This window comes from Sabethes cyaneus, chromosome 1, assembly GCF_943734655.1.
Source record: "Sabethes cyaneus chromosome 1, idSabCyanKW18_F2, whole genome shotgun sequence".
In the NCBI taxonomy this organism is placed as follows: domain Eukaryota; kingdom Metazoa; phylum Arthropoda; class Insecta; order Diptera; family Culicidae; genus Sabethes; species Sabethes cyaneus.
Genome location: NC_071353.1, coordinates 38,833,547 through 38,859,571, shown reverse-complemented (window position 1 = coordinate 38,859,571; position 26,025 = coordinate 38,833,547). Strand labels below are relative to the sequence as shown.

General features: G+C 40.6%; 1 protein-coding gene across 1 annotated transcript in view; it reads right to left on the bottom strand.

The window, feature by feature from the left end:
- LOC128745193 (protein similar) overlaps positions 1–26,025 on the bottom strand; it is a 252,184-nt gene that overhangs the window by 201,124 nt on the left and 25,035 nt on the right. The window contains exons 2-5 of the mRNA XM_053842211.1: positions 6,359–6,546; positions 5,836–6,080; positions 5,392–5,777; positions 5,217–5,323 (exon numbers count right to left, since the gene is read on the bottom strand). Coding sequence (XP_053698186.1) covers positions 5,217–5,323; positions 5,392–5,777; positions 5,836–6,080; positions 6,359–6,546 — 926 coding nt within the window. The remainder of the gene's footprint in view (positions 1–5,216; positions 5,324–5,391; positions 5,778–5,835; positions 6,081–6,358; positions 6,547–26,025) is intronic.

Genomic DNA, 26,025 nt, shown 5'->3' with positions numbered 1-26,025 from the left:
CAACCATGAAGGATACTGCAAAAATGTAGTTCAAAAATTACCGATCAGGACAATCATTAACTATGACAAGCGATGTTTACTGCTGATAAGAGAGATTCGGAGCGATCATAAATTGATTCCAACCGACAGCCATTGAATTTCGATAGATAGCAACATGTTCGAGTCCATGTACAGTGTGACAGGTACTCGGCTGTGTCAACTTCTATTAAATGAATTAAACAATAGTTGGAACTCTTGATCAAATTATCAACATTTACATCCTTCAAACAAAACATGCAAATTCTGTTTACTACTCTGCCTACCATTGAAGTTAACCTTCGCTGGCTCACGCATCCGCTTCCGTGGTTCTATATGATTCACGGTTCACCTCGTGAGTGTAATAACAATAATAACGCGACACAGAGGGGCGGATCATGCGACAATTCGCGAATCGATCCGGAACGTCCTTCCGCGGGTCGGTTGAAAATTTACATATTTATTAATTGTAGTCATATATGTGGTTTCACAATATCTGCGAATCGTGATTTACATTTTGCAAAACTGAAATTAAAAAACAACAATAATAGCAGAAACCCTCTCATAGAAAACTAACCTATGAACAATTCAATTGCTTTCAATTTAAAATGCTTTTATAGAATCTAATTTTTGATAAAAAGAAAATTATGGCGGTCTGTGCCTAGGAGCACGAACGAGGGGTTCATGTAGAACTACGAATGCAGGTACTATTTCAGCAATGCTTGCCAGCTTAAAAATGTTAAGCAATTTTTTACGCAAATTATTGTAATATATGTAACAAATTTATATACCTTTGCTAGTTTAGATTTCATTAATGTCTGTGCTTTGTATATCATTTTTATCAGATTCTTAGAGTTTGTAGTATCATTAAGAGTTAAACCATCAGGCCACAATTACCCATCTTCTAATGATTGGCGAGCATTTTGCATTTCGACCATTTTTGCGTTATTTGTAGCAGTAATCAACTTTAAGTATACTGGAGTGAAACTGACATGCAGTTGACAAAGTTAACTGCTTGATACGGTACTTAATCCCAACATGGCCGGAAAAATTGTGTCCATGTATGGTACAGAGACTATAGATTACAGAGGCGATAAGGCACACAAAAACTGCAAAATTTTGAATCAAAACGGAGAGTACCATCACAAATAAAGGTAAAGGTTTGGATTCAAAAATAATCGGTTTAACGGTGCCTTGTCGCCTCTGTAATCTATAGTCTCAATAGGGTTTGTGGGCCATCGATCCGGTCATGTTAGGATTCAGTACCGTTTCACCTTAAGGAGCTTACTTAGAAGCAGTGCTCGAAAAAATCGACAGCTCTACATGACGATGAATATAAAACGCATTCAGCACATACAGTTTACTCCTAAAAGTATTTTTTTATAAGTCACCCCATTGACATGACTACTGAGCTACTAACAATGTTTGTCTTTCTCAGTTTTCTACATTTAAAAACAATTCATTCATGAATTGCGGTGCTGAATGATTGCTCAACTCACCTGTCAGTCGATTTTCTTGCTCTTGACTGACATTTTAGATATCAAATTTTAGTTTTTTAAACTGCTTCCTCTCGAAATCAAGCAAAACCTGGCTGAAGGAAATTAATTGATACTTCGGAGCAATGTTTACCGTTATTGTAATTTCGTTTGCCATTGTCGGCAGTTTAAAATTAATGAATGATTCACAGTTGATTTCATTCACTATTGTCGAGAATAAATGAATGTAGAGAATAATACGAAAATGAACGCAAATGATTTGTTCCAATCGTTGGTTTCAGGTTGGCAATGCTGAGTTCATTTCATCTGTACTAGAAACAGTAAAGAATGCGATGTATATTCATCAATTAAGGTTAAGGAGTATTGCATAAATTGAATATGAGATTTCTAAGCACTGCTTACAACTGCGCTTAGACGGAAAATATAAATAATTATTCTGGGTTATCATTTACAACACTGATTTGTCAATTTCCTCGAAAAGAATTGATAGCATCATTCATTGTGATAGATTGATTTGAAATATAATTGTCTTTCAACTAACATGTGGACAGTCAGTTAAAATATCAATTATACAACGTCATCTGCACCTTACTAGTTCTTTTCGATCCTCAATCCTCTACTTTACAGTTATTTTCTTGACTAGACAGTAATACAATTCAAACTATGTAAAGAATTGCAAGCAACCAGCTGATGCAAAGCAGCAAATGAAACACCCACAAACTGTTTTCAGATAGGACAGTTGCTGATTTTTCTTCGCTTTAAGAATTGCTGCGTCACGTACCATGCACAAATATCTCTTCGACCGTTTTCGTGCAAGACATCAGTTTAGAACGAATTCTTGCAATAGTGGAATGCAATCTGGCAAAAGTAAAGGATAATCGCTCACTTTTCTATAACGGTTCATTTTCAGGACAACAAATTGAACAAGGTTTAAACGATAAAATCGGTTGAAGAAACGGTTTAACAAAATTGTTTACTTTCAGGACATCAATTTGGACTGAGTTCAATGGGTATGAAATGGGGAAGGCAAACGAGAAAGCGACCAACATAGCTTTTGCCAGCCCAAGCTCCTACCTAGCGCCTCCACGTGGCCAAACCCGGTAATACTCTATTGAGTAGCTAAGCCAGGAGGTGCGATACCGTGTGATACCCAAATGCAGACGGCTGAGCCACACGGCCATGGTAGCAGGTAAGTATAATATGTTATTTTAATTATTTGTTTCGTTTTAGCTCAAGCACCTCCTATTGTACAATTAAGACTCTAACCGTAACAAGCTTAAATAATGCACATGGATATCGTAAGGAAAAATTAAATTACTTATTGGATATTAGATGATGGAAACTGACGCAATTTTTTTTTCATTCGAAGGTTTGATGGTGAGATTGTTCTATTTTTCCCGTATATGCTTCATTTAATTTTATTTTTAATATTTTATTCATAACGTATATACTGGGTACAAGAACACCTATGAAGATTGCGTGAGTTTTTACGCATCCTCTTAAAGTAGGTGGTCAACTAAGTTACCCATTTCTACAATCGTAAGGACATGGCCAGGTGTATGGTGTACTTACTGGTACATCATATCAGCCACCCATGATGTGTACGATTGTCTATGCTATGCTATCAATTTAGACTGAGTTCAATGTTTAACCGATAAAATCGGTTGAAGGAAAGGGGTGATTTGACACTTTAACCAAATTATTTACATTAAAAGTATCAAATTTGTCTATCATTGATCGAAACGAATAATCTCTCAAGTTGGACGGAGAGACTTTGCCACTTTTTTCTATAACCTATCGTCACGGTCCTGGGAAGCGCAAGCGGCTTGCATATGTTGCTTGTGGTTGATCAGTTAATTTTTGAAATATTTGTGGACTTCGTCCTACGTCAAAAAATTAACCAACGGCTTATCCTGTAACAAAACAAATTTATTAGGTACAAAGCTACATATATTATTCGCAGTCGCAAGATTGAAAATAGCTGACTTTCTCCGAATTTTTCCACTTGTTTTCAAATCGGCAAAAAATTGGGGAAAAGGTTAGGACCAAAAAAAGTTTTAGCTCCTTAACAGGCAAAGCAGTAACAAACTGCAATCAAGGTAATGACTATTTTTGCATGCATGTATACTCAAAAGCAGCTCATGTTTTGCTTTTCGCACAAAATAATTATCGGAACTTGATCTAATCTAATCTAATCTAATCTCACACTAACGCAGCCAATTACAAAATAATTATCGGAACTTGAGTTATAAAACCCGAGAAAGTTCGAGCGAATCGAGGGTACCTAACCTAATTGTCTAAAATTTCGGCGAAAAAATGCTTTTTTGCTGTGATAATCTAGATTCACTGTAACCGAATTATATGACCAAAACGACTAAACTTAACTCCAATGCTATGCAACTCTAGGAGACGCAACTACGTTGCTTATGCTTGTCTTGATTGCAATCTGACGTAATTTACCTGAGTCTTCGCTTACTTTTATATACTAATTTGCCAATAAAGTTGACTTGGACGGCACTAGATAGGTTAAAATGAAGGGCTCCCGCTCTCCAATTCCTTGGACACCGCGAACTCTCCGTCAGATCACGCTCCACCTGGTTTAACCATCATGCTCGCTACACTTCTGGTCGTCTGGTTCCTACCGGATTTAAAGCGAACACCATCTTTGTACGGTAGTTGTCCGCCATTCTTGCAGCATGCCCATCGTATCCGTCCAGATTTAGTCACCTTTTGAATAGTGAGTTCGCCAGAGAGCTGTGTGAGTTCATGGTTTATCCTCAGTCTCCACAGTTCTCCTGTACGCTACCGAAGATTGTTCTTAACACCATTCGTTCTAAAACTCCGAGCACTCTCAGGTCCTCCACGAGCACTGTTCACGTTTCATGCCCGTCGTAGACAACAACCGGTCTAATAAGCGTCCTGTATAGGGTGCACTTTGTACAAGGGCTTTGTCTGTTGGACTGCAATTGCTTATGAAGCCCAAAAACTTTTTAAAACCTCTAAATCGGAAGCAGCGAGAATCGGACTCATCATCAACACTGCCAACACAATAGGCCGTATGAATAAAAGAGTTAGAGCAATCGCTCTCCTAAGATTTACATGGGAAAAGCAAAGCAAACTGTTTTATTCAGCCTAATGTAAACGGGAGCTGGTAGAGACCGTGGGATTCCTAGGATCCCTGCTATGGTGGAGCTGAACGGGAACAACTCAAAGTAATTGAGAAATCAATGTCTTGCAATGAAATGAACAGTAAAACGACGAGCTGCGAATAGGACTTTCCGTAGTCTATGTGGCTACCTAAGGTTCCATAGCTTAAAAACAAAACTAGCCTTCTACAGAATTCACTTTACGATTATAAAGCAAAATGAAGTGCAGAGCTAGCGCGTGCATTTCGCGTTGTAACCGAAGATCGAACGTCAACGTCTAACGAAAGATCAGTTAAAATATATTTAGCAGAGGTGTAGGAAGAGGTCGCCAACTTCAGCAGGTTCCACACTGAATGGATGTGCACGTCGAGAAAGATTGTGTTCGAGTCGATTGGAGAACGACCAGAACCGACAAACAGGATAACCATAGTTCGATCGATATTGGACTATTACCAAAAACGGCAGAATAGTCATAATTCTAACAATTTTTACACTAAAAGCATCGAAATGCTAATAAATAGTATCAGTATAATATGAAAATCAAAAACAATTCACTCACCGTTTTTGAAGGTTGCCAACAAATGCTCCGAGTCGATACCATGATGACACTCGTACAATGGTTTTCCCATCAAATCCGACGGATCATACCCTAGCAAGGGTCGCATTCTGAAATATAGTGAATTCAGTTATTTTTATTGAATTTCAAACTCTACTTCGAAAAAAAAAAACCGTACTTATCATCAACGTAGCTGTACTTCATATCCAACGTGTGTTTGCTTAGAAAAGTGCTCGAGTCCAACGGAATTTCAATGTTGGAAGGATGCGGCAACGGGCGCGCAACGGCCACCAGTTGCCGTTGGCCGTTGTCTTTGCACGCAATGTGTCCCGTTACGTGGATCACTTTGTACGATGCACTCTTGATATTGACGCTTCGCCCGCGGCTGGTAAGGGTACACTTCAAACGTAGAAAGAAGTCACGGTTCTGCAGTGGAGCGCAGTCACCGTTGGCTACACCTTTGTTAATCTCTGCCGGGCTGTGCCTTCCGTTCAACGCTTCACGAAGTTCATCATGATCGCACTGGTGACTGTAGTCCCAGATCGGTTGCCCCATGATATCGATCTGAAACAATGAATTCAATATTATTCTTTTCCTCCAAATTTTCCTCAATACATCTTACTTGTGAAATGCCCAAATATTCGCCAATATTTTCGGAAACATAAGTTACATCTCCATCAGCGGAAAGAACCAACAGAAAACCATCCAATGTTTGGAGAGCAATTTTTTCACTCTCGACAACGAATTCTTCTAATGCCAATTTGGTTTCCTTAACATCTTCGTCATCACCGCTCAGTTCGTCTTCTGTTGAGCTATTTGACTCGCCCGCCGCGGCATCCTTCTTCGATTCGTTGCTCTTACTAGGAACTGCAAAGAAATGCAAAAACAGGAAGCTTTTAGTGTGCTGCCATCTCAACGTGATTGTGTGAAAACCGCACAAAGTGCTAGCCGGCCTGAAAGCTTGTCGCTGGAAGCGTCCATAAACTACGTAACAAAATGTTGGATGATTTCAAATTGCTTAATGGTATCAAATTTTTTAACAGGGCACCACAACCCATCCTGTCGACTGTATCGTAATTTACAGACTTGACGTCCACACGATAGCATTCATCACCAGCGCATGGTGTACGTAATTTTCTACTTACATAGCTCGAGCATTTCCCGAACCCGCAGATAGGCGATAGACAAACGCATCACCGAGGCCTTATCTAGATGGTCTACGTCTTCTTGGCGCATCGGTAGCAGTGCGGCCAGCTCCTGAAAGATCTCCGTTTCGCGAGATCTACGGCAGCGGGCAGCATCGCGCGATTTCTCCTTGCGCTTTTCATTGTTCCTGAAAAGGAAAAGAAAGAGATGGTAATCAATTAATTAGCTGCATTAATTTTCTATTTTTACTGAATGTATAAATAATTGTGCAACAGCCAGCTTTTTAAGCAATTTTAATAAATTTAAAAGATAAATACAAATCAAAAGGTATTTGTCAACCCAAAGTCATACCATAGTAAATAAATAGTGAGCAGCAGTTTTAGAACCGATGTTCAGATCAAAAGTTAAAAGTTAGCAATTGGTTATCTTAAAAACATAAAAATAGATAATTGAGTAGCCTCAAATTGCTAAGCGTGTTGTATCAGTCTGTGTAGAGATAATTTTCGAACATCCATAAATCACATATGTTTGATGTTAAGCAAAAGTATAATCTCATGTTTGTCCTATTGTTACCAACATCGCGTGCTCATCGATTTAGGCACTTTTAATCTATCGATGGAAAACACTGTGAAACCAGAATAGTTTCTCTCTCCCTAGGTACATCTGCCCATGCTGAGCTTCCAATAAATTTGTGATTTTTATTCCTTTACGATTGATCGATTGTACGGTAGGGTCTTCCATCCTGTCGTTATCTGTCCGGACTATAAACTTAATCTCTACGTGCTTCTGCTTGGTTCGATAGGGTGTACGGTTGCTTCTTCAGTGAAACATGAAAATCGACACAAGCACTGCTGACAAATCAACTGGTCGGTCTGTATCGAATGCCCGATATCGTTTTGCACCTTTATGACTAGACATAGCAATACCATAACCGACAGTAATTGCTATCACTTGATTGTCCGTGGGAGAAGTGACCTCCAGTAATAGAGTTCCCTGTTGGAGGGTGTTCCACAAGGTTCGGTGCAAGAAACGTCTCCGGATTGTCGGTAGCCCGGAGAAGATTGCATCGCATCAGGCGCTCGTCCCTGTCTGTCCATTGTCATCCGAATCGCCCAAGATGATCTACAGATTACGCAATGGTGTGCGGTGGCGGTTGGCTTCTGCTAAATTGCAATTACAACGATAAAGCAAAGCAAAAACACGCCTAAAAGGCGCCGCCCGCTAATTGTGTGCTATTCACAGCTGATTATGACAGCGAAATTAAGGCGCCTAAAAGGATGGTGACAAACGGTAAACGGCTCATTGTGGCAGGAGTAAGTTGTTAAGATTATCGGTAATCCAGATGATACTTTTTATTCTACTTGTCACTGAGGTTCCATGAAACTGGAAATAGCGGGGAAAGTACTTCTTTTTCTTAATGATCATGTTTCAACATCATTCTATCGAGTGAAGTTTCAATTTTATTAAGGCGAAAAATTACAGAGATTAACTGGAATTGCATTTGAATATAAAGTCCGGTTCATTCTGAATTTCTTTCAGCATTTACACTTAACCATAGCAATAAGTTCCTATACTGAGCTAATTTTATGTAAATTTGATTGAAAAAGTGTTTCAATGAATTTCGTAATATTGAGGATTATTTCTCGTAAAATTACTAATTATGAAAAACACTGCCTCATTTGACATTATATGGGGATTTCAGTATTAGCCATTGTTGCAAATCGAACGAGAAACATAAACTGCCCAATTTGCGAGCGATGACGAAGGCGACTTTTTCATTTTACTCACACATGAACAACTTGCAATTACTCACGTATGTTCTGCGAACCGTATTTTATCGCTCACAAGTTATAATGGTTTCGCGTGCAATGACAAGTGGGGCAAATTGTTAACATGCGTGCAAGGTGAGCAACGCTACTGCTAGGTGGGTTAATCAATTCATATTATTTAAGTTCAACTCGCCCATCGCTCTCCAGTACAATTAACTAGGGTAGTTGATCCAATAGTTGTGGTAGTACCAATACTTGCGCTACTATTCATTATTAATGCATATTTTCGTCACCGTAGCATTTTAGAAAAAACAATTCATTATATTTATTATATTCATTATATAAAACAGGTTTTTAGAAGTATTGGTAGTTAGACTACACCATTTAAAATTAAAGCATTATTTGCTAAAATGCCAATTTTCCAAAATCCAACGCGCAGTTGGACCGCACAATTATAGGCGCCCATCTATAGTTTTGCTACGATGTTTTTTCACTTAGCAACCTAGCAATGTATATGGAATACAACAATTAAAGGAACATCAAACTTAACTAACAAAACATTAGCGCAACTGTTGGTACAAAATAATTGAATCGGAAAATTCATTTTTTCTTTATATAGCTTCTCGTACTACGAAAGCAATTGTCTTGCCTTGTGACAAATACCTTGTATTTGATAAATTTATATCCCACAAGCATTAATTGAAGCATGTACCTCAATAAACAAGAAAAATGAAGTTATATTGTGCTTAGTGGCGCAACTAATGGATCATCTACCCTATATCTCATTATATTCCTTTCGCTAACATTTTCGATAACATTTGAACCACAGGCACAATTAATACAAAATTTAGCATAAAACTTCAAGACGAAAATAATCTCTTATTTGCAGCTAAAGGGTGTCCCACATCAAATTACATCACGGAAAAAACGCTGTAAAAAAATACCCATTGGGTATTTTCTTTTGAAGATTGGGATAGTAGTAGTTTAGAGTATGTTGTTTACACTGTATTTTTATCGCTGTTAGTTTTTCGAAAATTAGACAAAATGGCGTCACCGGAAAAGCAACGTCGTGAATTGATTTTGCGCAAGCATCTATGTAGACAATCCTCAACTCTCTCATCGGGACATCGGAAAACAAATCGGAATCGTGCAGTCAACGGTGAGTTGTGTAATTAACCGTTACAACGAAACTCTGAGTATCGAACGGAAGGAGAAATGCGGTCATAATGGATGTTCTATTACGGATCAGGATCACAACCATGTTGTGAAAGCGTTTAAGCCGAATCCCAATGCTTCGGTCAGGGATGTAGCCAAAAAGTTGAATCTGTCCAAGACTTTCGTGTAGAGAGCCAAGGACCGAGAGGGACTGCATACGTACAAAATGCAGAAGGTTCCAAATCGTGACGAACGGCAAAATACGGTGGAAAAGTCACGGGACTACAAATGTACACCTAGATGCTGACCGTTATTGTCTCATCATGGGTGATGAGACTTACGTCAAGGCGGACTTCCGGCAGCCTCCGGGGCAACTGTTTTTCATTACCCAGCACAAGTTTAATGTTTCGGAGGAAGTACTAAGGAAGCGGAAACTTTCAAAGTTTGCAGAGAAATACATGATTTGGCAAGCGATTTGCTCATGTGTCAAACGGAGTACACCGTTCGTGACTACCGGGACTGTAAACAAGCAGATCTACCTCAAGGAGTGTCTACAGAAGCGTCTGCTTCCTTCGTTGAAGCAACACGAGGGCCTTACGATCTGCTGACTGGATCTAGCTTTGTGCCGCTATTCATAAGATGTCCTGGAGTGGACGAAGCCAACGGGGTCACTCTCGTACCCAATGACATGAACTACCCCCACCCCCTTTCCGCAACGCAGCAGAACTAAGGCCCATCGAAAAAACAATGGGCTACTATAAAACAGGCACTACGGAAGCATCCCGGAAAATCAAAACTAAGAAAAATATGAAGAAAAGTAGGTTTCCGTACAGAAGAAGTTGCAGTCAGTAAAGAACCTTATGAGTGGAGTTAAGCGTAAGGTGCGAGCATACGGTTTTGGTATTAAAGTTGAATGAAATAAATACGCCAAAAACTTACTAAGTTGAGAGTTGTGGGTTCCAGATTTTACATATAATTTTTCCCAGTTCTTCCAATGTTCGTTCTTCACAACAAAAAAAATATTTACTCCCTCATATGACTTACTAATGGGTTATCTGTTTGAAAGTTTGAAAAGGATCGGTCAACTAAGTAATTTTGTACAGGGGTTTTTCCGTGGTGCAAATTGATGTGTGACACCCTTTAAGAATGCCTAACTCAGTTGATTCACATTGGAAAGCTTAAAATACAATGTTTGCACATTTTTGGCTATGAAATACGGAAGACATTGAGAGGAAGCGATCAACATTGCTCCGGCCATTTCCAGTGTTTTTAATGTGCAACCTCCACGCGGTCATACTCGGGGATAAAGGGTGTTACGTGTTAAGGTGACTGTTACAGAAAAAATATTCAACCAAGCTTCTGGTTGGTCAGAACCGAATCGCAGAATTGAACAGCCACTTCGCCTATTTTGTTTGCCGCAAAATGTCAGTTTGCCTTAAACTGCTTCTAGCAGCCATCAACTTTTTGGATCTTTTCCAGGTTCCAGGCTTAATGATTGCTCAATATGTCCGAATTAGGCGAGCCTCCACTTTATGGCCTTCATTCCGTAATGGCAGGATACCAATTTTAACCAAAACAGCACGATACAATCGTGCTGCTTTAGGAAAGCCTACAAACGATTTTCAGATATTCAGTGACATGAATTTCCCGTCACTTCTCAAGTCATAACGTCACTTCTTAACGTCTCTTCTCAAGTCACAGGTACAGATAGACTACTAAATCTGATATTTCTTTGCGAACATCGCAATTCCATATGATTGAAAATATCTGCCACCTTTCCCTTCCGGTTGGCGTATAAAACTACTGCCCAAGAAACTGTTTGAAATTTGCCTTGAAATAGTTTTTGTCGTCCATCGCTACACAAGCGAACTTAACATCGTCATGGCAGCTTTCGGGATCGTGCTTTGGTCGTCTTGTTTTGTTTATCAACGCGATTTGGAGTCACTCTCCTCTTATAAGTTGAAAGTTCGACTCGTTTTTTAGCTAGTAGAATGCTTGTAGACGGTACTATTAGCTTGTTTATGGCATCTTGTACGAAGAGGTTGCTAATTCCGCTTGATAGCGCTAGTCACTCTCTTATGGCTTCCGGTTTTCAATTTCCCACCGATCCAGCCTTCACACTTTTATTACGCAGGTGACTGCTGAATTGGCCAACTCTAATGATTTGGCTAACTCGACGTGCGAATAGTTGGGATTTTCGCGTCGCGTGAGCAAAGTTTTCATACTACATGCACACACCCACAAAATGAGAGATATTCAGGTTTTTTAAATGCTCGATTAAAAGAAATAGGGTACGGGAGGGTATTTCCAGCCCATTAAGCGGTAGCCTGAACAATATTCAGCAATTACGTTGAAACTATATTTATTCGAGACAAGATTTTTATACCAGTTGATAGAATATTATTTACTGAATATCGGCGTGTATTTTGGTTTTAATGAAACGCTACTAAATTTGAGTTATAGCCGCGAGAAATGATGAAGTCGCTGCGGCTAAATGGAGCCCATTTTCTATAGTGGTGTCTGTGTTTTTTAAATCCGACCGGCCGAAGTAGGCTGCACAGGAATTAGATGCTTTGCAAAAACAGATCAAAAGAGACCGATGGATAACTGCTTACATACCGGGCTCATTGAAGATAATTAGTTTTGCAGTGACAACAGCTTGCTGCTGGCGCTAGTGTATCATTGAATCGTTCATATACATTAGCGCCAGAAGCAAGTGGTTGTCACTCAAATACTAGCTATGTCAACACGATAGAAGCTTTTCAGGCGTTTCAGGCCTCACATATCGGTAGTAGTGTAAATAACGCACCATACGCTAGAATTAAAAACAAAATGCTGCTAAAGCTAGTGAATGAAAATTGATTTATATTTTCATATCAGAGGGGAATTTTTGTGTTCTTCCGTGATAAAAAGAAGTAGAATTTTTCTGTGATAGCATTTTCACAGCTGTTTAGTTTCTAGAATAAGTAAACGTGATCCTAATTGTGTGTTTTCCAAACCATCATCAAGAGCGGATACGCGTAAGCGATTGCTGCTGGTTTTTCAGCCTGGTTACGTGCCAGTGGAAAAACAGTGGTTTTGGTGTTTATTGAATAAAATTTAGCAAATTACTTACATTTTTATGAAAATGGTTATAACACACTAAAGCCTATGAGTGCTACATTCGTTTCAGTATTGTAATATAGCGGCAAAGTTTTTATTTGGGAAAGTGTAGCCAAAAAAGGTAATGTATGCCGAAATTAGTAGCGTGCTGGGAATACTCTCCCGTCCCCAACATCAGGTTTAAGTCAACTAAATTTTAATCGCAACACCCTTTGCTCCAATTTTGTAACCAAATGCGGTCTACGGTGGCGTAAGCGGAGAAACACTCCCCTCTGCATGGCAATCAACATGCTTACGAACGCGGGAAGCTACGGAAACCGCACTTCATTGCCTAGTGACGCTGATTGGAAAATCGCTTTAATACGAAGAGGCGGCACTATGTGCTTTTCTTAACATTGAAGGCGCTTTCGACAACATGTCCTTCACTTCAATTAATACGGCTCTCCTTAATAAAGGAACTGATCAGCCGACAATGAGCTGGATTGAAGCAATGCTGTCAACCAAAGAAATCACAGCCTCATTGGAAGATACGTCGATCACAATCTCAGTGATCAAAGGATGTCCTCAAGGAGGAGTTCTCTCCCCCTTGCTTTGGTCACTGGTGGTCGACGCACTCTTGCACAAGCTATCACAGTACGGTTATGAGGTCATTGGCATTGCGTACACCGACGACGTAGTACTTATTGTCAGAGGTAAATTTGACGCAGTGCTGTCTAGTCGTATGCAAGGTGCTCTAAACACCACTATTTCTTGGGGCTTAGTATAAACCCCTCCAAAACAGTCGTGATACCATTTACCAGGCGGAGGAGACATACTCTTACTCCCCCTACACTGAATGCCGTCAGACTAAGCTTCAGCAATGAAGTTAAACAACTGGGTCTGGATCATAAACTGAACCGGACTGCTCACCAAGACTATAATGTCAAGAAAGCAACTACAGCCAACTGAGCATGCAGTTCACTGTTTGGCAAAACCTGGAGACTGAAACCTTAACTAGTCCATTGTTCATACACTACTATCACACGGTCTTGGCTAACTTATGCCGCTCTTGTATGGTGGCCAAAGGTGAATGAGGTGACAGCGCATGCCAAACTAAACAAAGTTCAACGCCTGGCATGTTTGTCAATTATCAGCGCTATGCGCGCAACACCAGCTGCAGCCATGGAGGCATTGTTATGCTTGCTGCCTTCACATCTTCATGTGAAGAAGGAAGCCGAACTCGGTGCACTAAGGTTGCATAGATGTCGTAACATACTTGAGGGGGACCAAATAGGCCACCCTCGCGTACTAAGGGAGTTCAAACTATCACCCCTAGTAACGACAATCTCTGACTGGATGGAGGCACGGCCTAACATGGATGTTCCGTACAATGTAATTGATACTGATCGCACTGTATGGAGCAATGGAGGGCCTGTTCTTCCGTCCGGTACCATCTGCTTCTTTACAGATGGATCAAAAATTGGGACTTGCACAGGTTCCAGAGTCTATGGACCCGGACTGGCTTGGTTTCAAGCGTAGGGCTGTAGACAAGTTAAACAGTTTATCTACCCAGACTCTGCAGTTTGAAAAACTACTTACCCTAACGCGTAGGAAACTGAGCACAATTACGAGACCCCTCACCGGACATTGTCCCACTCTTTACCATTTAAAGAGAATTGGCAAGATCTTAACGGACATTTGCCGCTTTTGCAATTTAGAACTAGAAAGTTCAGCGCACTTGCTCTGCTCCTGCGGAGCTCTTGCGTTTTCCAGGCACAGCTTCTTTAGTAGCTACCTATTAACTCCATACTCTGTATGGAAACTTCATCCTAAGAAGGTTACTGGTTTTATCAACCATGTAGTACCTAATTGAGACATAGTCATACAACCCAGCTCAACTCCATCAATGGGTTTCAGCAATCCGTAAACTGTGTACAGCAATCGGGGCCAGCTAGAAAAGAAAATCTTCATGACTGTCACCAGTGGCATTTTTGAACCCAGTGAATGATACCAAATGAATGTATGAAAAATGATACCTTTTGGCACACATTCGGTTGTTACATTAAAAGGGATGTAGATATACTCATTATCTCGGAAGGTGCGCTCCGGTTTGCGGGTTCGTCATACACTGAAGTCAGTTTTTACGCGGTTTGTTGTTAGGAGATTTCCGCAATTCACGCAATTTTTTACGCGAATTTCGGAATTTACGCGAATTTTTTTAGCAAATTTCGGAATTTACGCAGAATTTTTGAAGCAGAATAGGGATTTGTTGAAGAATACAAAAGACAAGCAATATTTAGCACAAACTTTCACAAACACTTCATATGGGCAGCTCTATGAGTGTACAAGAGATCATTTCGTGTGTACATAGCGAGTGTAGTACTGAGGCTCTGCATTTCAACAGAAATCCGTGTATTAATAAAACATCTATAAAATGTTCCACGGTAGAGGAAAATTCCTAACGACCGCGCACGCCCATAACTCAAGGGTAGAAAAAATCCTATCGTCAAATTTATTCCACTAAACATTACTAAAGGCGATTTAATGATAAAACATTTAACAAATTTATGAGGTATAAAATAGTTGCTCCTACTTTTCTTTGAAGTTTTAAATTTTTAGCTGAATCAAAAAACAACAAGCAACAATAACCTCTTCAAAATGATCAACTTTACAATTAAAAAAATCTCTTAACAGTGTCATGACTCCATACTTTTCGGCTATTTTACAGCCAGGCAACGTTTGCTTTCGCAACCACTAACGATGACGTTCACAACGTAATTTACCTGTTATCCATTTCTGTTTTTTGCCACTTTACTTTACAGCACATTCAAGCTTCAGTGTTCATCGATAAACTTTAAGAACGAATAACAGCAATGAAACGTCAAAATTATAAATCTCAAGGAATGAGCGATGCAATTTTTGTCGATTTACAAAAAGACCTTTTAATTTACATTTTTCTTTGTAAAACACTGAATGTACTAACAATTTGATATTTACTAGTAATTTTCGGCCCATAAATTTTTTCGCTGAGTTATCCTTCTAATTATTGTACCTTCAACTTGTGTCTATTGTACAAGAACACAAACAGTGTAAACATCGTTAGCATCCACATATAATCATTTCAGCGCCCATCGAGACATTGTGCAACCTGAGAAAAACATCTCAACCAGCCAGGTAAATACTGCCAATAGCAGACCAATTTGATAATAAATCTGATAATGGGAGTACATTGTCGTCGGTAAGGCCGCTTGGCCCTTCCGTAGCGCATAGCGCAAAAATAAATCTTAGTTACGATGAGCTCACCCGTGTATGATGTATGAAGTTTTTTTTACGACAGATGAACATGGCGAGATACACTCAGCCACGATAAAAACTAGAAACAAATAGACGGGGAACAATAAATGTGGTTACTGCCAGCGCTGCCGATAGTAGGCTGCACCTACCTACAAGTTGTCGCTTGGTTGTGCACACTGATCGGAGTTCCACCGAATAACAAAAAGAAGAGGGTTGGGCTTCTTTTATCGCAGCTATCCAACCGATAGATAATGGTTGACCAATAGCGGAGCGACGAGGCTGACGATTACGAACCATAACCGGTGCTAAACCATTTTTAAGTGGTTATTTGCTAATCTCAGTGATTGGTTTACCATTTGAACCAATCGTTGGTGTACATAGGTACTTACATAAAATCTTCCATATCAATAACATCCACATAAGGACAGGGGGCTTCACCATAAAACCCGTAACAATAGCCATAATTCCAAGGTCCATCCGTGGGACCTTGGCAGGGTGGGAAATTCGGCAAAGCGTACGGTTGTTCCATATAGGCCGGTGCCATTGGCAAAGGAGCAGCGGAATGCGGCACATGTTGCTGGACGTAAGGCTGATATGGCGTTGCTGGCTGATGGCACGGATAGCCGATGTTGCTAACTGCTGGAGCCGCCGCCAGAGACGAAGAATTATACACCACTGGAGGAGCCGCAGCGAACGGCGCTTGGTTTTGCGTTGTTTGATGTCCATCGTAATGAGAATACTCTTTGTTTGGATAGTAATAATTCTCCTGTGCTGAACCGTAAAATGATGGGCTCTGGTTTCCGAAACCTACGGCAGTAGTATTCCAATTTTGCATCATTTTGCTAAGGGTAGCAAGCACGTTGCATGTAATTTCGAAACACAATCAGACACACCGTTTAGTTAAGATTGTTATCAGTTACAAGTCGTTACAGGAAAATTCACCAACACACAACACCATTCAACTGCCACAGATCCGAGCATCGGCGCTGGATCACCACTGCGCGTCTAACCGGAACCTACGAATATCCACGAATGATTAAAGCGGCATGGTACGACTAGAAGCTGATCCAGTGGCATTTGGCCTAATCAGCTGGATGGCCAAATTATGCTTTATATGACCGTGCGTTATCAGTAAGTGATAAATGTGAATGCTTTGATGACACCACTTCAATGGACAGTTTTCTGCGACAAGAGAGCTATCGTTCGGCTTATCGACGGAGATGTCAATGAAATCCCAAAGCTTAGTCCAATTTAACCAATGATAATGCTAAACGCTTGCGATTTGATAACGAAAGCTGTCGACACGACTTCGGGACATCTTGTGGAAAAGTCAGAAACTGTCGGAAAGCTTTGGTCGAGGGAGCAAAAATAATATCCGTAACTTTAACTGAACTTTTTGCAACTAAAGGGTGTCCCACCTCAAATTGCTCCACGGAAGAAACGCTGTAGAAAATAACCTAATTGACCGATCCTTTTCAAACTTTCAGGCAATAAAATATAACTCATTAGTAAGTTTTTGACATATTTATCTCATTCAACTTCAATACGCGCACCTTACGGTAAACTCCACTCATAAGGTTGTGTACAACATCTGACTGCAGCTTCTTCTGTGCGGAAACACACTTTTCTTCATTCCTTTTTCAGATTTTACCTTCTTGGAATGCTTCCGTAGTGCCTGCTTCATAATAGCCCAGTATTTCTCGATGGGCCCTAGTTCCGGTTCGTAGGGGGAGGGGAGGGGGGGTTCATGTCCTTGGGTACAAAAGTAACGCCGTTGGCTTCGTACCACTCCAGGACACCTACAATTAAAAACTTCAGACTCCAGGACATCCTTTGAATAGTGGAACGAAGCGGCCAGAAGATCGTAGGGCTCTCGTGTTGCTTCAACAGAGGAAGCAGGCACTTCTTTAGACACTTCTTGAGGTAGATCTGCCCGTTTGTAGTCCCGGCAGTTGCGAACGGCGCACTCCGTTTGCCACATGAGCATATCGCTTGCCAAGTTACGTATTTCTTGGCAAACTTTGAAAGTTTCTGCATCCTTATTTACTCCGGAATATCAAACTTGTACTGGGCGGTGAAATACGGTAGCCCTGGAAGCTGCCGGAAGTCTGCCTTGATGTAAATGTCATCATCCATGATGGGACAATGAGACTTCGTCAGCTTCTTGGTGTACAGTTTCCATTCCCCGTGACTTTCCCACCGTATTTTGCCGTTCGTCACTGTTTGGAGCCTTCTGCACTGTGTAGGTATGCAGTCTTTCCCGGTCGTTGACTCTCTGAACGAAAGACTTGGGCAAATTAAACTTTGTGGCCACATTCATGATCGAAACATTGGGATTCCACCTAAACGCCTTCCACGCCACGCTTGTGATCCTGATCACTAATATAACATTCACTCTGACCGCATATCCTTCCGTTCGATACTCAGAGTTTCGCAGTAACGTTTAATCACACGACTCACCGTTGGCTACACGATTCTGAATTGTTTTCTGATGTCCCGATGAGAGAGTTGAAGATTTTCCAGGTGTTTGCGCAAAATAAATCCGCAACGTTCCTTTTCGAATGACGTCATTTTTTCCAATTGAGCATTTAGTCATTTTTTCCATACACATCGTAGTTGCACCTCCGTGATTGATCTTAGCTAATGAAGTTGCAAAAAGAACCACCTAGATAGCATTTTGGGATAATTTACCATCTTCAATGTACAACAATTCAGTAGCTACGCCTTTAAATAGATCAATAACGGCGCCGGCCACGTCCTTGTGGTTGTTAGGGAAGGGAAGGATTGTCAGTTCAACATTCGCTGTTGAGGCCGAGTTTACTTCTGCACCTCCACGAATGTCACAGGAAGGACGATTATGTTAGCATGATAGGATATGATCAGATCTGGATTCAATGTGATAAGTAATTCGATCAGGCGATCTATTATGCGCTACTCTAATAAAAACACTTAGAATTGACTGAAGTTTTTGGAGCGTCTTAGTAGAATACGAAACCCAAAACTAGAAAAGAAGAAAACCCATCCAATTCAACTCCACTATGCACACTTTATTCACGACAGATACGTATCTCGCCTACGACCTGCAGGCTTCCTCAGTGTCCCTGCAAAGCTGGAAGCCTGCAAGTCGTAGGCGAAACACGCATCCGTCGTTAACAAAATATACATAGCAAAATCAAACTGTATAAGTTTTCCTCTTTTTCAATTTTAGACTTAGAATTGAAATTTACCAGTTGTGCAAAACCGCGCACAATACTACCCGTATACTGTTTAGTTTAACAATACAAAATATATAAATACAGTAGGATCCCGAACTTAAGATCCCTTCCCGACATAGAAAAATTCAACAAAAAAGGGTCAAAAATAAGTTAAATATAATCAATCAATGATCCCTCCACGAATGCAACTACCCCATACTCAAAAAGGCAGACGAGGGCTGTCAGACCGACGAAAGTAAGTCCCTGACAGCCTGTGGGAAGACGTAGTCCTACGTCAACAAAAACATTACACCTCGAAACACTCTACAATCATAAACTCATGTATGCGGAAACAGACCGATGTCCAAACATACTCCGGAAGCGAAATACTTCGTCCTACCAAAAACGAATACTACAAAACTGCCAAAACCGGTCCGTGCCAAAATCGAGACATGCCCAAATCAAAATTCCACTGTATCGACCTTTTCGCGTGCGTAATGGCGGCTAGTGGGTACAACTTTCGAAGAACGTTAGCATACCTTTGGAAACTTTATTCACGACAAGTGATATTTTCAGCCTTAATTGTTGTTGTAGAACTTTCAAGCATACGTGAGCGGAGTTCTCAAAAGCAAATAAACATTGCCGAAAGCTGTACCTTCTAGCCGCCATTAAGCGCGCGAGAAGGTGGATATAATACACATTAAAAAAACGCATCAGTAAAATCGACCGCACTGCCGAATAAATTGCAGTGGAAAATTGGAACACGACAAAAAATTCGTCGTAATTAATCAAAATGTTGCAGTCTGAAAACAATCTGTAAAGACCTGAACACAAGAGATTTCCATAAATTCCATCATAACCGAATACAAATCGGTACCAAATCCACAAAATCATCTGCATTTCAGTATCATCTGAACATAAATTACAATCTACCATTCATATCCAATCGTGGGTATCAGAATTTTTTTATGCCCGCTAATACGTTCCTATTCCTATAAGAAAACTGAATCTATCTTGACGAGGGGTGATCGAAGCTTTCAGAAAACTAAAGTGTAATTGTTTGAGCCGCTGATCATCATTGTCTCAAGTTTCAAATTATGAAAATTTGAAAACAGACGTGCATTGTCTACTAGTCTAACCAAGAATGGTGTGTGTGTGTGTGTGATACAATCCATCGCCCGCTGACCGGCAGCGCTTTTATGTAAAAAAATACTTGCATCTCTTAGCTAAAAAGTTTGTTTCTGTTATAAATGCAAATAATTTTAGTCCTGGAGATGGAAGGTGAAAGCTCTATTGTTCATCCAGCGACCCATTTCTAGAATGCCTGGATATACACGCACATTCCGAGGTCTCCTTTATAAACAATAAGCCCCGCATGAATACTTTTATGTATTCACACTTCCAGAATAATTTTCATTATTCTGGCGCGTATTTAGTGTAATATATTTAAAATTGAGAACAATAATAATTAAAAGGATCGATATCAATATTTTTTTTTTGGCCCGTGCATTGCACATCTCTTAACGCTATCTACTCTAGTATTCTCGCAATTTGACGAAAAATATCGACCACACTATATATCGACAAATATTGACATTTAAGTTAATTTTATCGATATCTATTACCACCGATAATTTGACAACAATGTTTGTAACTTTGTTATATCAACAACTATTGACAATAGTTGGTGCGAAAGATTTGTACCAAAATGAGTCGCGGTGGCAATACACGAATGAAAATAGAATACTTATCTTCGTCTGTCGAATGATATATTCTCCAGGTCAAATGTCGACTAACATTTGAAAGGGGCAGATAAGCCAACTGTCAAACAGAACGTGTGAGAGTTATTTTTTCCTGGAGCAGCATAGGAAAATGAACTCTCACTCGTTCTGTTTGACAGTTGGCTTATCCGCTCCTTTCAAATGTTAGTCGACAAATAGCAACACTTTACCGCAATGTATTGCGGCTGTATTGTCATCTTTAGCTCAAAGTAAGAATGAAAGAGCAAGTAAACAGAAAACAAACATCGCCCGATTGCCGTTGCTCACGATCTTTCCGTCTCGGTTTCCCAGCATCAAGCACTAATTCGCGTTGACGGCATTAAACGATCTCTTGCACACTCATAGAAATGCCCGTATGCACGTGTGGGTGAAAATATGCCAAAATGTTTCGATCTCTTGCGCTCTTTAAGAAATCCCTATTCCGCTTCACCCCTACAGTAAACTTTTGGAGGTGGCAGCAGCTTACGTTCGTCAACGCGAATATTTTCGGCCACACAACTTCTCATTTTTCTGCACTATTTGTTTCATTATCTTCTGTCCCCCCCCGCACAGCAGCGAAAGCAACGTAAACATATTTTACTCGTTGTGATCAAATTACTGGTGCTCACGGACAGATTTCATAATATTCACACGCGGTATTATATATTTCACAATTCTAAAGTATAACACCGATTTATTACGCGCTAATAACGCAAGTTTTCGATAATTAATTTGCGCGAATCTGAAATGCACTTTCTTCTTTAGATAGTGTTCCCAGTCCTCCTACTAGTCTAACCGAGAATGGTGTATTAAAATTTGCCAACTGACTGACCAAACACAGGCAAAATGCTAACCAAAATAAGGTCGCTTAGCAAGCGTAGCAAACAGTAATTGAGTCAACTGCAGCCCCCCAAAATGCAACGAAACGGTTGCTCGGTGACCGTCGTGCATTCGAGTAAGAATTATTTGGAACGAGCTGAAATGGAATGAATCATTTTTTCCAATTTTCAAAAAACTGACCGCGATAAAAATACAGTGTAAACAATACACTCTTAACTACTTCTACCCAAAATTTTAAGAGAAAATATCCAATGGGTAATATTCTACAGCGTTTCTTCCATGGTGCAATTCGATGTGGGACACCCTTTAAGCGATTTTCTTGCCCTGCGCCTGCAGTCCGTATTTATGAGGAGGATGGGGGCAGTTCTCAATATTGTATGTATTTTCGAAAAAATGTAAAAAATCTTAATTATTTTCAACATTCTCGCTTGTAAAAACTTGAAACTTCCCGCAATATGCATTTGTTAATCTTATTCTGTCACTCCTCAGGGGCAGCATTTATGTGAATTGCCATAAAGATTCACTGTCTATGTCTTTTATGTCCTTCGTGAATTGTGTTGGTTATGTGAGACTAACACAATTCAACCAATTCTCCGATAGATCCTCAACGGCAAATAGCTTTTGCATGACGTGATCTGTTCGTTCCCAACTTTCAAAAGTTTAGCGGGGATGCCGTCCTTGTGATTTACCTTTTTCAGCTTTTCAACCTCTTTGTACCGCACCTAAAATTGATAAATCGACAACTTGATCATCATCCTTAATAATTATCCTGCGTCTATTGGCAGCTCCATGCCATTGGCCACGTGCAATTTTTTGGTAAGCAGGTTCTTCCCTAGGAACTTTCTGTCTACGCAAATACTCGATCCTCAAGCTAGCGTTTTTATGATGGTGAGGTCTCTTTTAGGCATCTGGGTGGTTGATAAAACCGCAATTGTGTAACCCGGTAGATACTGTATTTATCCGCTTCATGTTCATGTTCCAACAACTTCTATCCTTACCTCCCAAGATACGAACAGCTTTAGTGAAGATCGGGCTACCAACCCCGATGGAAACCAAAGCCGAATGCACAAAGAATAAACTTGATGGTCTATGTCCATATCACGGGTGGTTCTTCACGGTGAATCCACTCTAGAGTTGAACATTATATGCTCAACTTAGCCTCCGTCTGCACTCCATGCTAGGAGCAGCTCATGACAGTGTCTGATTTACACGGATGTTTTATAAAAAGTGTTATCTCGTCTGCCTTCTTACAACTACGAATAACTAAGAAAATTCGACTTGGAGCATTTATCATGGATCCACGCAACGAAATAAGGACATGGAACTGCAGATCGCTGAGTTTCATAGGTGGCGACCGGCTGATGCTTGAGTGGTTAGAACCCCGAAAGTTTGACATTATGAAACTGCAGGTGAGCGGCGGAACCTCCACCGAACTTTGAAGTGTTGGGCAGGACAGAATGCACTTGACAGATTGGAAAGCAACCTACGAGAGATAGCTCAGTTTTGGATAAAAGACCGTTTCCTGTACTAGTATACTACAGTATCTTCAACGTGCGCTGCCAGCACGAAGATAGACCGAACGATATCAAGGTCTGGTCGTCGTCTGGTATATGAACGCCCAGGTCGGTAGGAAAGCGATGTATAATCCGGTGGTCGAACTCCTGCACACCGACATGTACAATAATGGCCAGTGATGCATCAACTTTACAACTAGCCGGTGTCTGGTGGTGAAGCCACCAGGAGAACAGCTAATCAACGAACATTGCACAAAATTGATATTCTCATCGATAACCGTTTTTCTTCGAACATCACCAACATACACTCCCTACCGACTGTGAATATCAACTCAGATCATTACCTCGTAGCAGTACATGTGCGCTTAAAACTATCGTCGGTATATACCATGCGATAAAGGCCCCCTCTTCGGTTAAAAATTCGGCAATTATTCAAAACTCCAGTTGCCTACGCGGTACTTACGTTACGGTACGGTATGGAGAACTACGTGGTACGCTCGTCTACTATATGAATATCTACTTTGCTTCTCTATTAGGTGCTTCGACCTTCAAAGACTGATGAAACAGGGTACGTTTGGCAGTCATTGAGGCCAAAACGGTGATGCTAACGTGCAGAAACTGCAAGTGCAGTGCAAGAAATGACTGGTTTAACGGAGAATGGAGAGGAAAAAAAAACGGGGAATAACTATCGACGCATTGCTACGAGGGAGAATTTGGCCAAGAATCGAAATGCGCGGAATGAGTTGACTATGATCCTAAAGAGGAATAAGCGCCAGAAGGGGGGCAGAGATCGTGCAGAGCTAGAACAACTATTCCAGGCTGATAACACGTGCATGTTTTATGAGAAGGTGAATTAATCTCGAAAAAAAACGCATCGAAGGCTGATTAGTGTAGGGTAGCGTAGGGATGAAGGGGGAACCCTGGTCACAAACGAGCGCGAGGTGATCGACAGGTGGAAGCAGTTCTTCAATAAGCATCTCAGTGGTGATATAATAGAATAATACGGCACGGAAGTTAACCTAGCAGTGCCTACAGATGGTACAAATGGCGAGTGCTCGGAGTTTTCGAACGACGAGTGCTTAGAAAGATCTTCGGCGGCGTACAGGAGAACGGAGTATGGAGGCGGAGGATGAACCATGAACTCGCATAGCTCTATGGCGAACCCAGTATCCAGAAGGTGGCTAAAGCTGGACGGATACGATGGGCAGGGCATGTTGCAAGAATGCCGGACAACTACCCTGCAAAGATAGTGTTCGCCTCAAATCCGGTAGGAACAAAACGACCAGGAGCGCAGTGAGCAAGATGGTTAGACCATGTGGAGCGAGATCTGGCGGAGAGTACTCGGTGTCCGAGGAATTGGAGAGCGGTAGCCCTCAACCGAGTTACATGAAGAAACTTTGTTCAACAGGCTTTGTCTTAGGACAGCAAGGTATGGTAACAGCGTTCCATCTTCCGATCTTGAAGAGATTCGACGAGAAATCAGACAGCCGAAGAATAATAGAGCCGCCAGAAAAGACTGATTATAGCCCAATAGAACTCTACAAAAATGTTTAAGAACCACTAGCAACGGCACTTTATTGGATAATTTCAAGCATTTGGGAGCAGAAACTACTGGAGGAGTGGATGGAAGGTGTGGTTAGTCTCATCTACAGGCGGGGCACGATTCCTGTAAATACATTGGCATTACGCTGATCAACATCGCCTATGAGGAGCTCTCCCAGATACTGTTACGTCGGCTATTTCAGACGTAAGGCAGTATCGGGCGGTCTTTATGGGGTACGGTGCGGATACGAATAAAATTTTCACACTCCGACAAATCCTCCAGAAATCTCGGAAGTGCAAATGCCCACGCATCATATTTTCGTCGATCTCAGGGCAGCATGCGATACAGTCGGGCGTTTACAGTTTTGAGAATGGTTTTCCGGATAAACTAACGCGGCTGATCAAAGTTACCCTGGAACGAGTTATGTGTTACCTGTGCGATTCGGGAACGCCTTTAAGACAATCAATGTCAGACTAAAGGTAGAGGTGACAACCAATCGGAATCGGAAAGATCAACTCTGATTAATGCTACTGAAACTGAAGTACTGAAATTAAAAAAAATTAATTTAAGTAATTCTTTGAATGTGATGAAAAATTTAGAAATTTATATTTTGCATTCAACGTTACTGTAGTCATCAAAAATTATATTCAGATAAAGTTTTAAAATCAATCACAAAGTTTTGGTAAAAAAAATAGTTTTAAATTTGCATTCAATTAATAATATGATTACTCCTATGAATTCATTGCAGGTTCAGAACAAAACACATGTGATGAGTCTTATTGCCTTTTTCTGGTTTCCCAATTTTACAAAACTGTGTATGTGCTGGAGAGAACGGAAGCTTGAACAAAAAGTCACACTAACGCGATGCCGTCACACTTGATCGAAGCCGGTAGTATAGCACCGTGTTAAGCAGAGCAGACCCCGGATGACCTCGTACGCTGATAATTTCGTTCTTTCCGTACAAATTTCAAGAGTGTAATGAGCCGCAAGTCAATTAAAACTGCAAATGAATAAAGGCAATTATCGACAAAAAATCAACAGAGGTACTTTTTGCTACCGAAGAAATATGTTTGCGACAAGATAACGATTTTGTAGTCACAACAGGGAATCTCGTTAACTGTCATATGCTATTGCCTCACTGGTCCGAAGTTGGATATATTTTATCCGTCCTGTCGTACATAATTAATCAAAATAGTTTCTGAAGGGATGTACGAATAGTGAGTGAGAAGAGCGTTGTTGTGTAATCAATCGAAGATTTATTTCGTTTTTGATTCGTACGTAACGTTTCCCTTATATCGGCTTATTCAGCAAGTGCGACTCTATCTGCTGTGCATAAAGTTTGCTCCAGCCAACGATTGCTATAAGTGCAAATAAGCGTTCAATTTATTGTATTGATGGTTATATCGTAGTGCCTATTGTTCATCTTGTCTGGTCGATTTTGACTTTAGCGTACTAGCTGACAAGTTCATTCGCCACTCACGCTAGGTCACTCAAAACTGATAGTAAATAAACAATC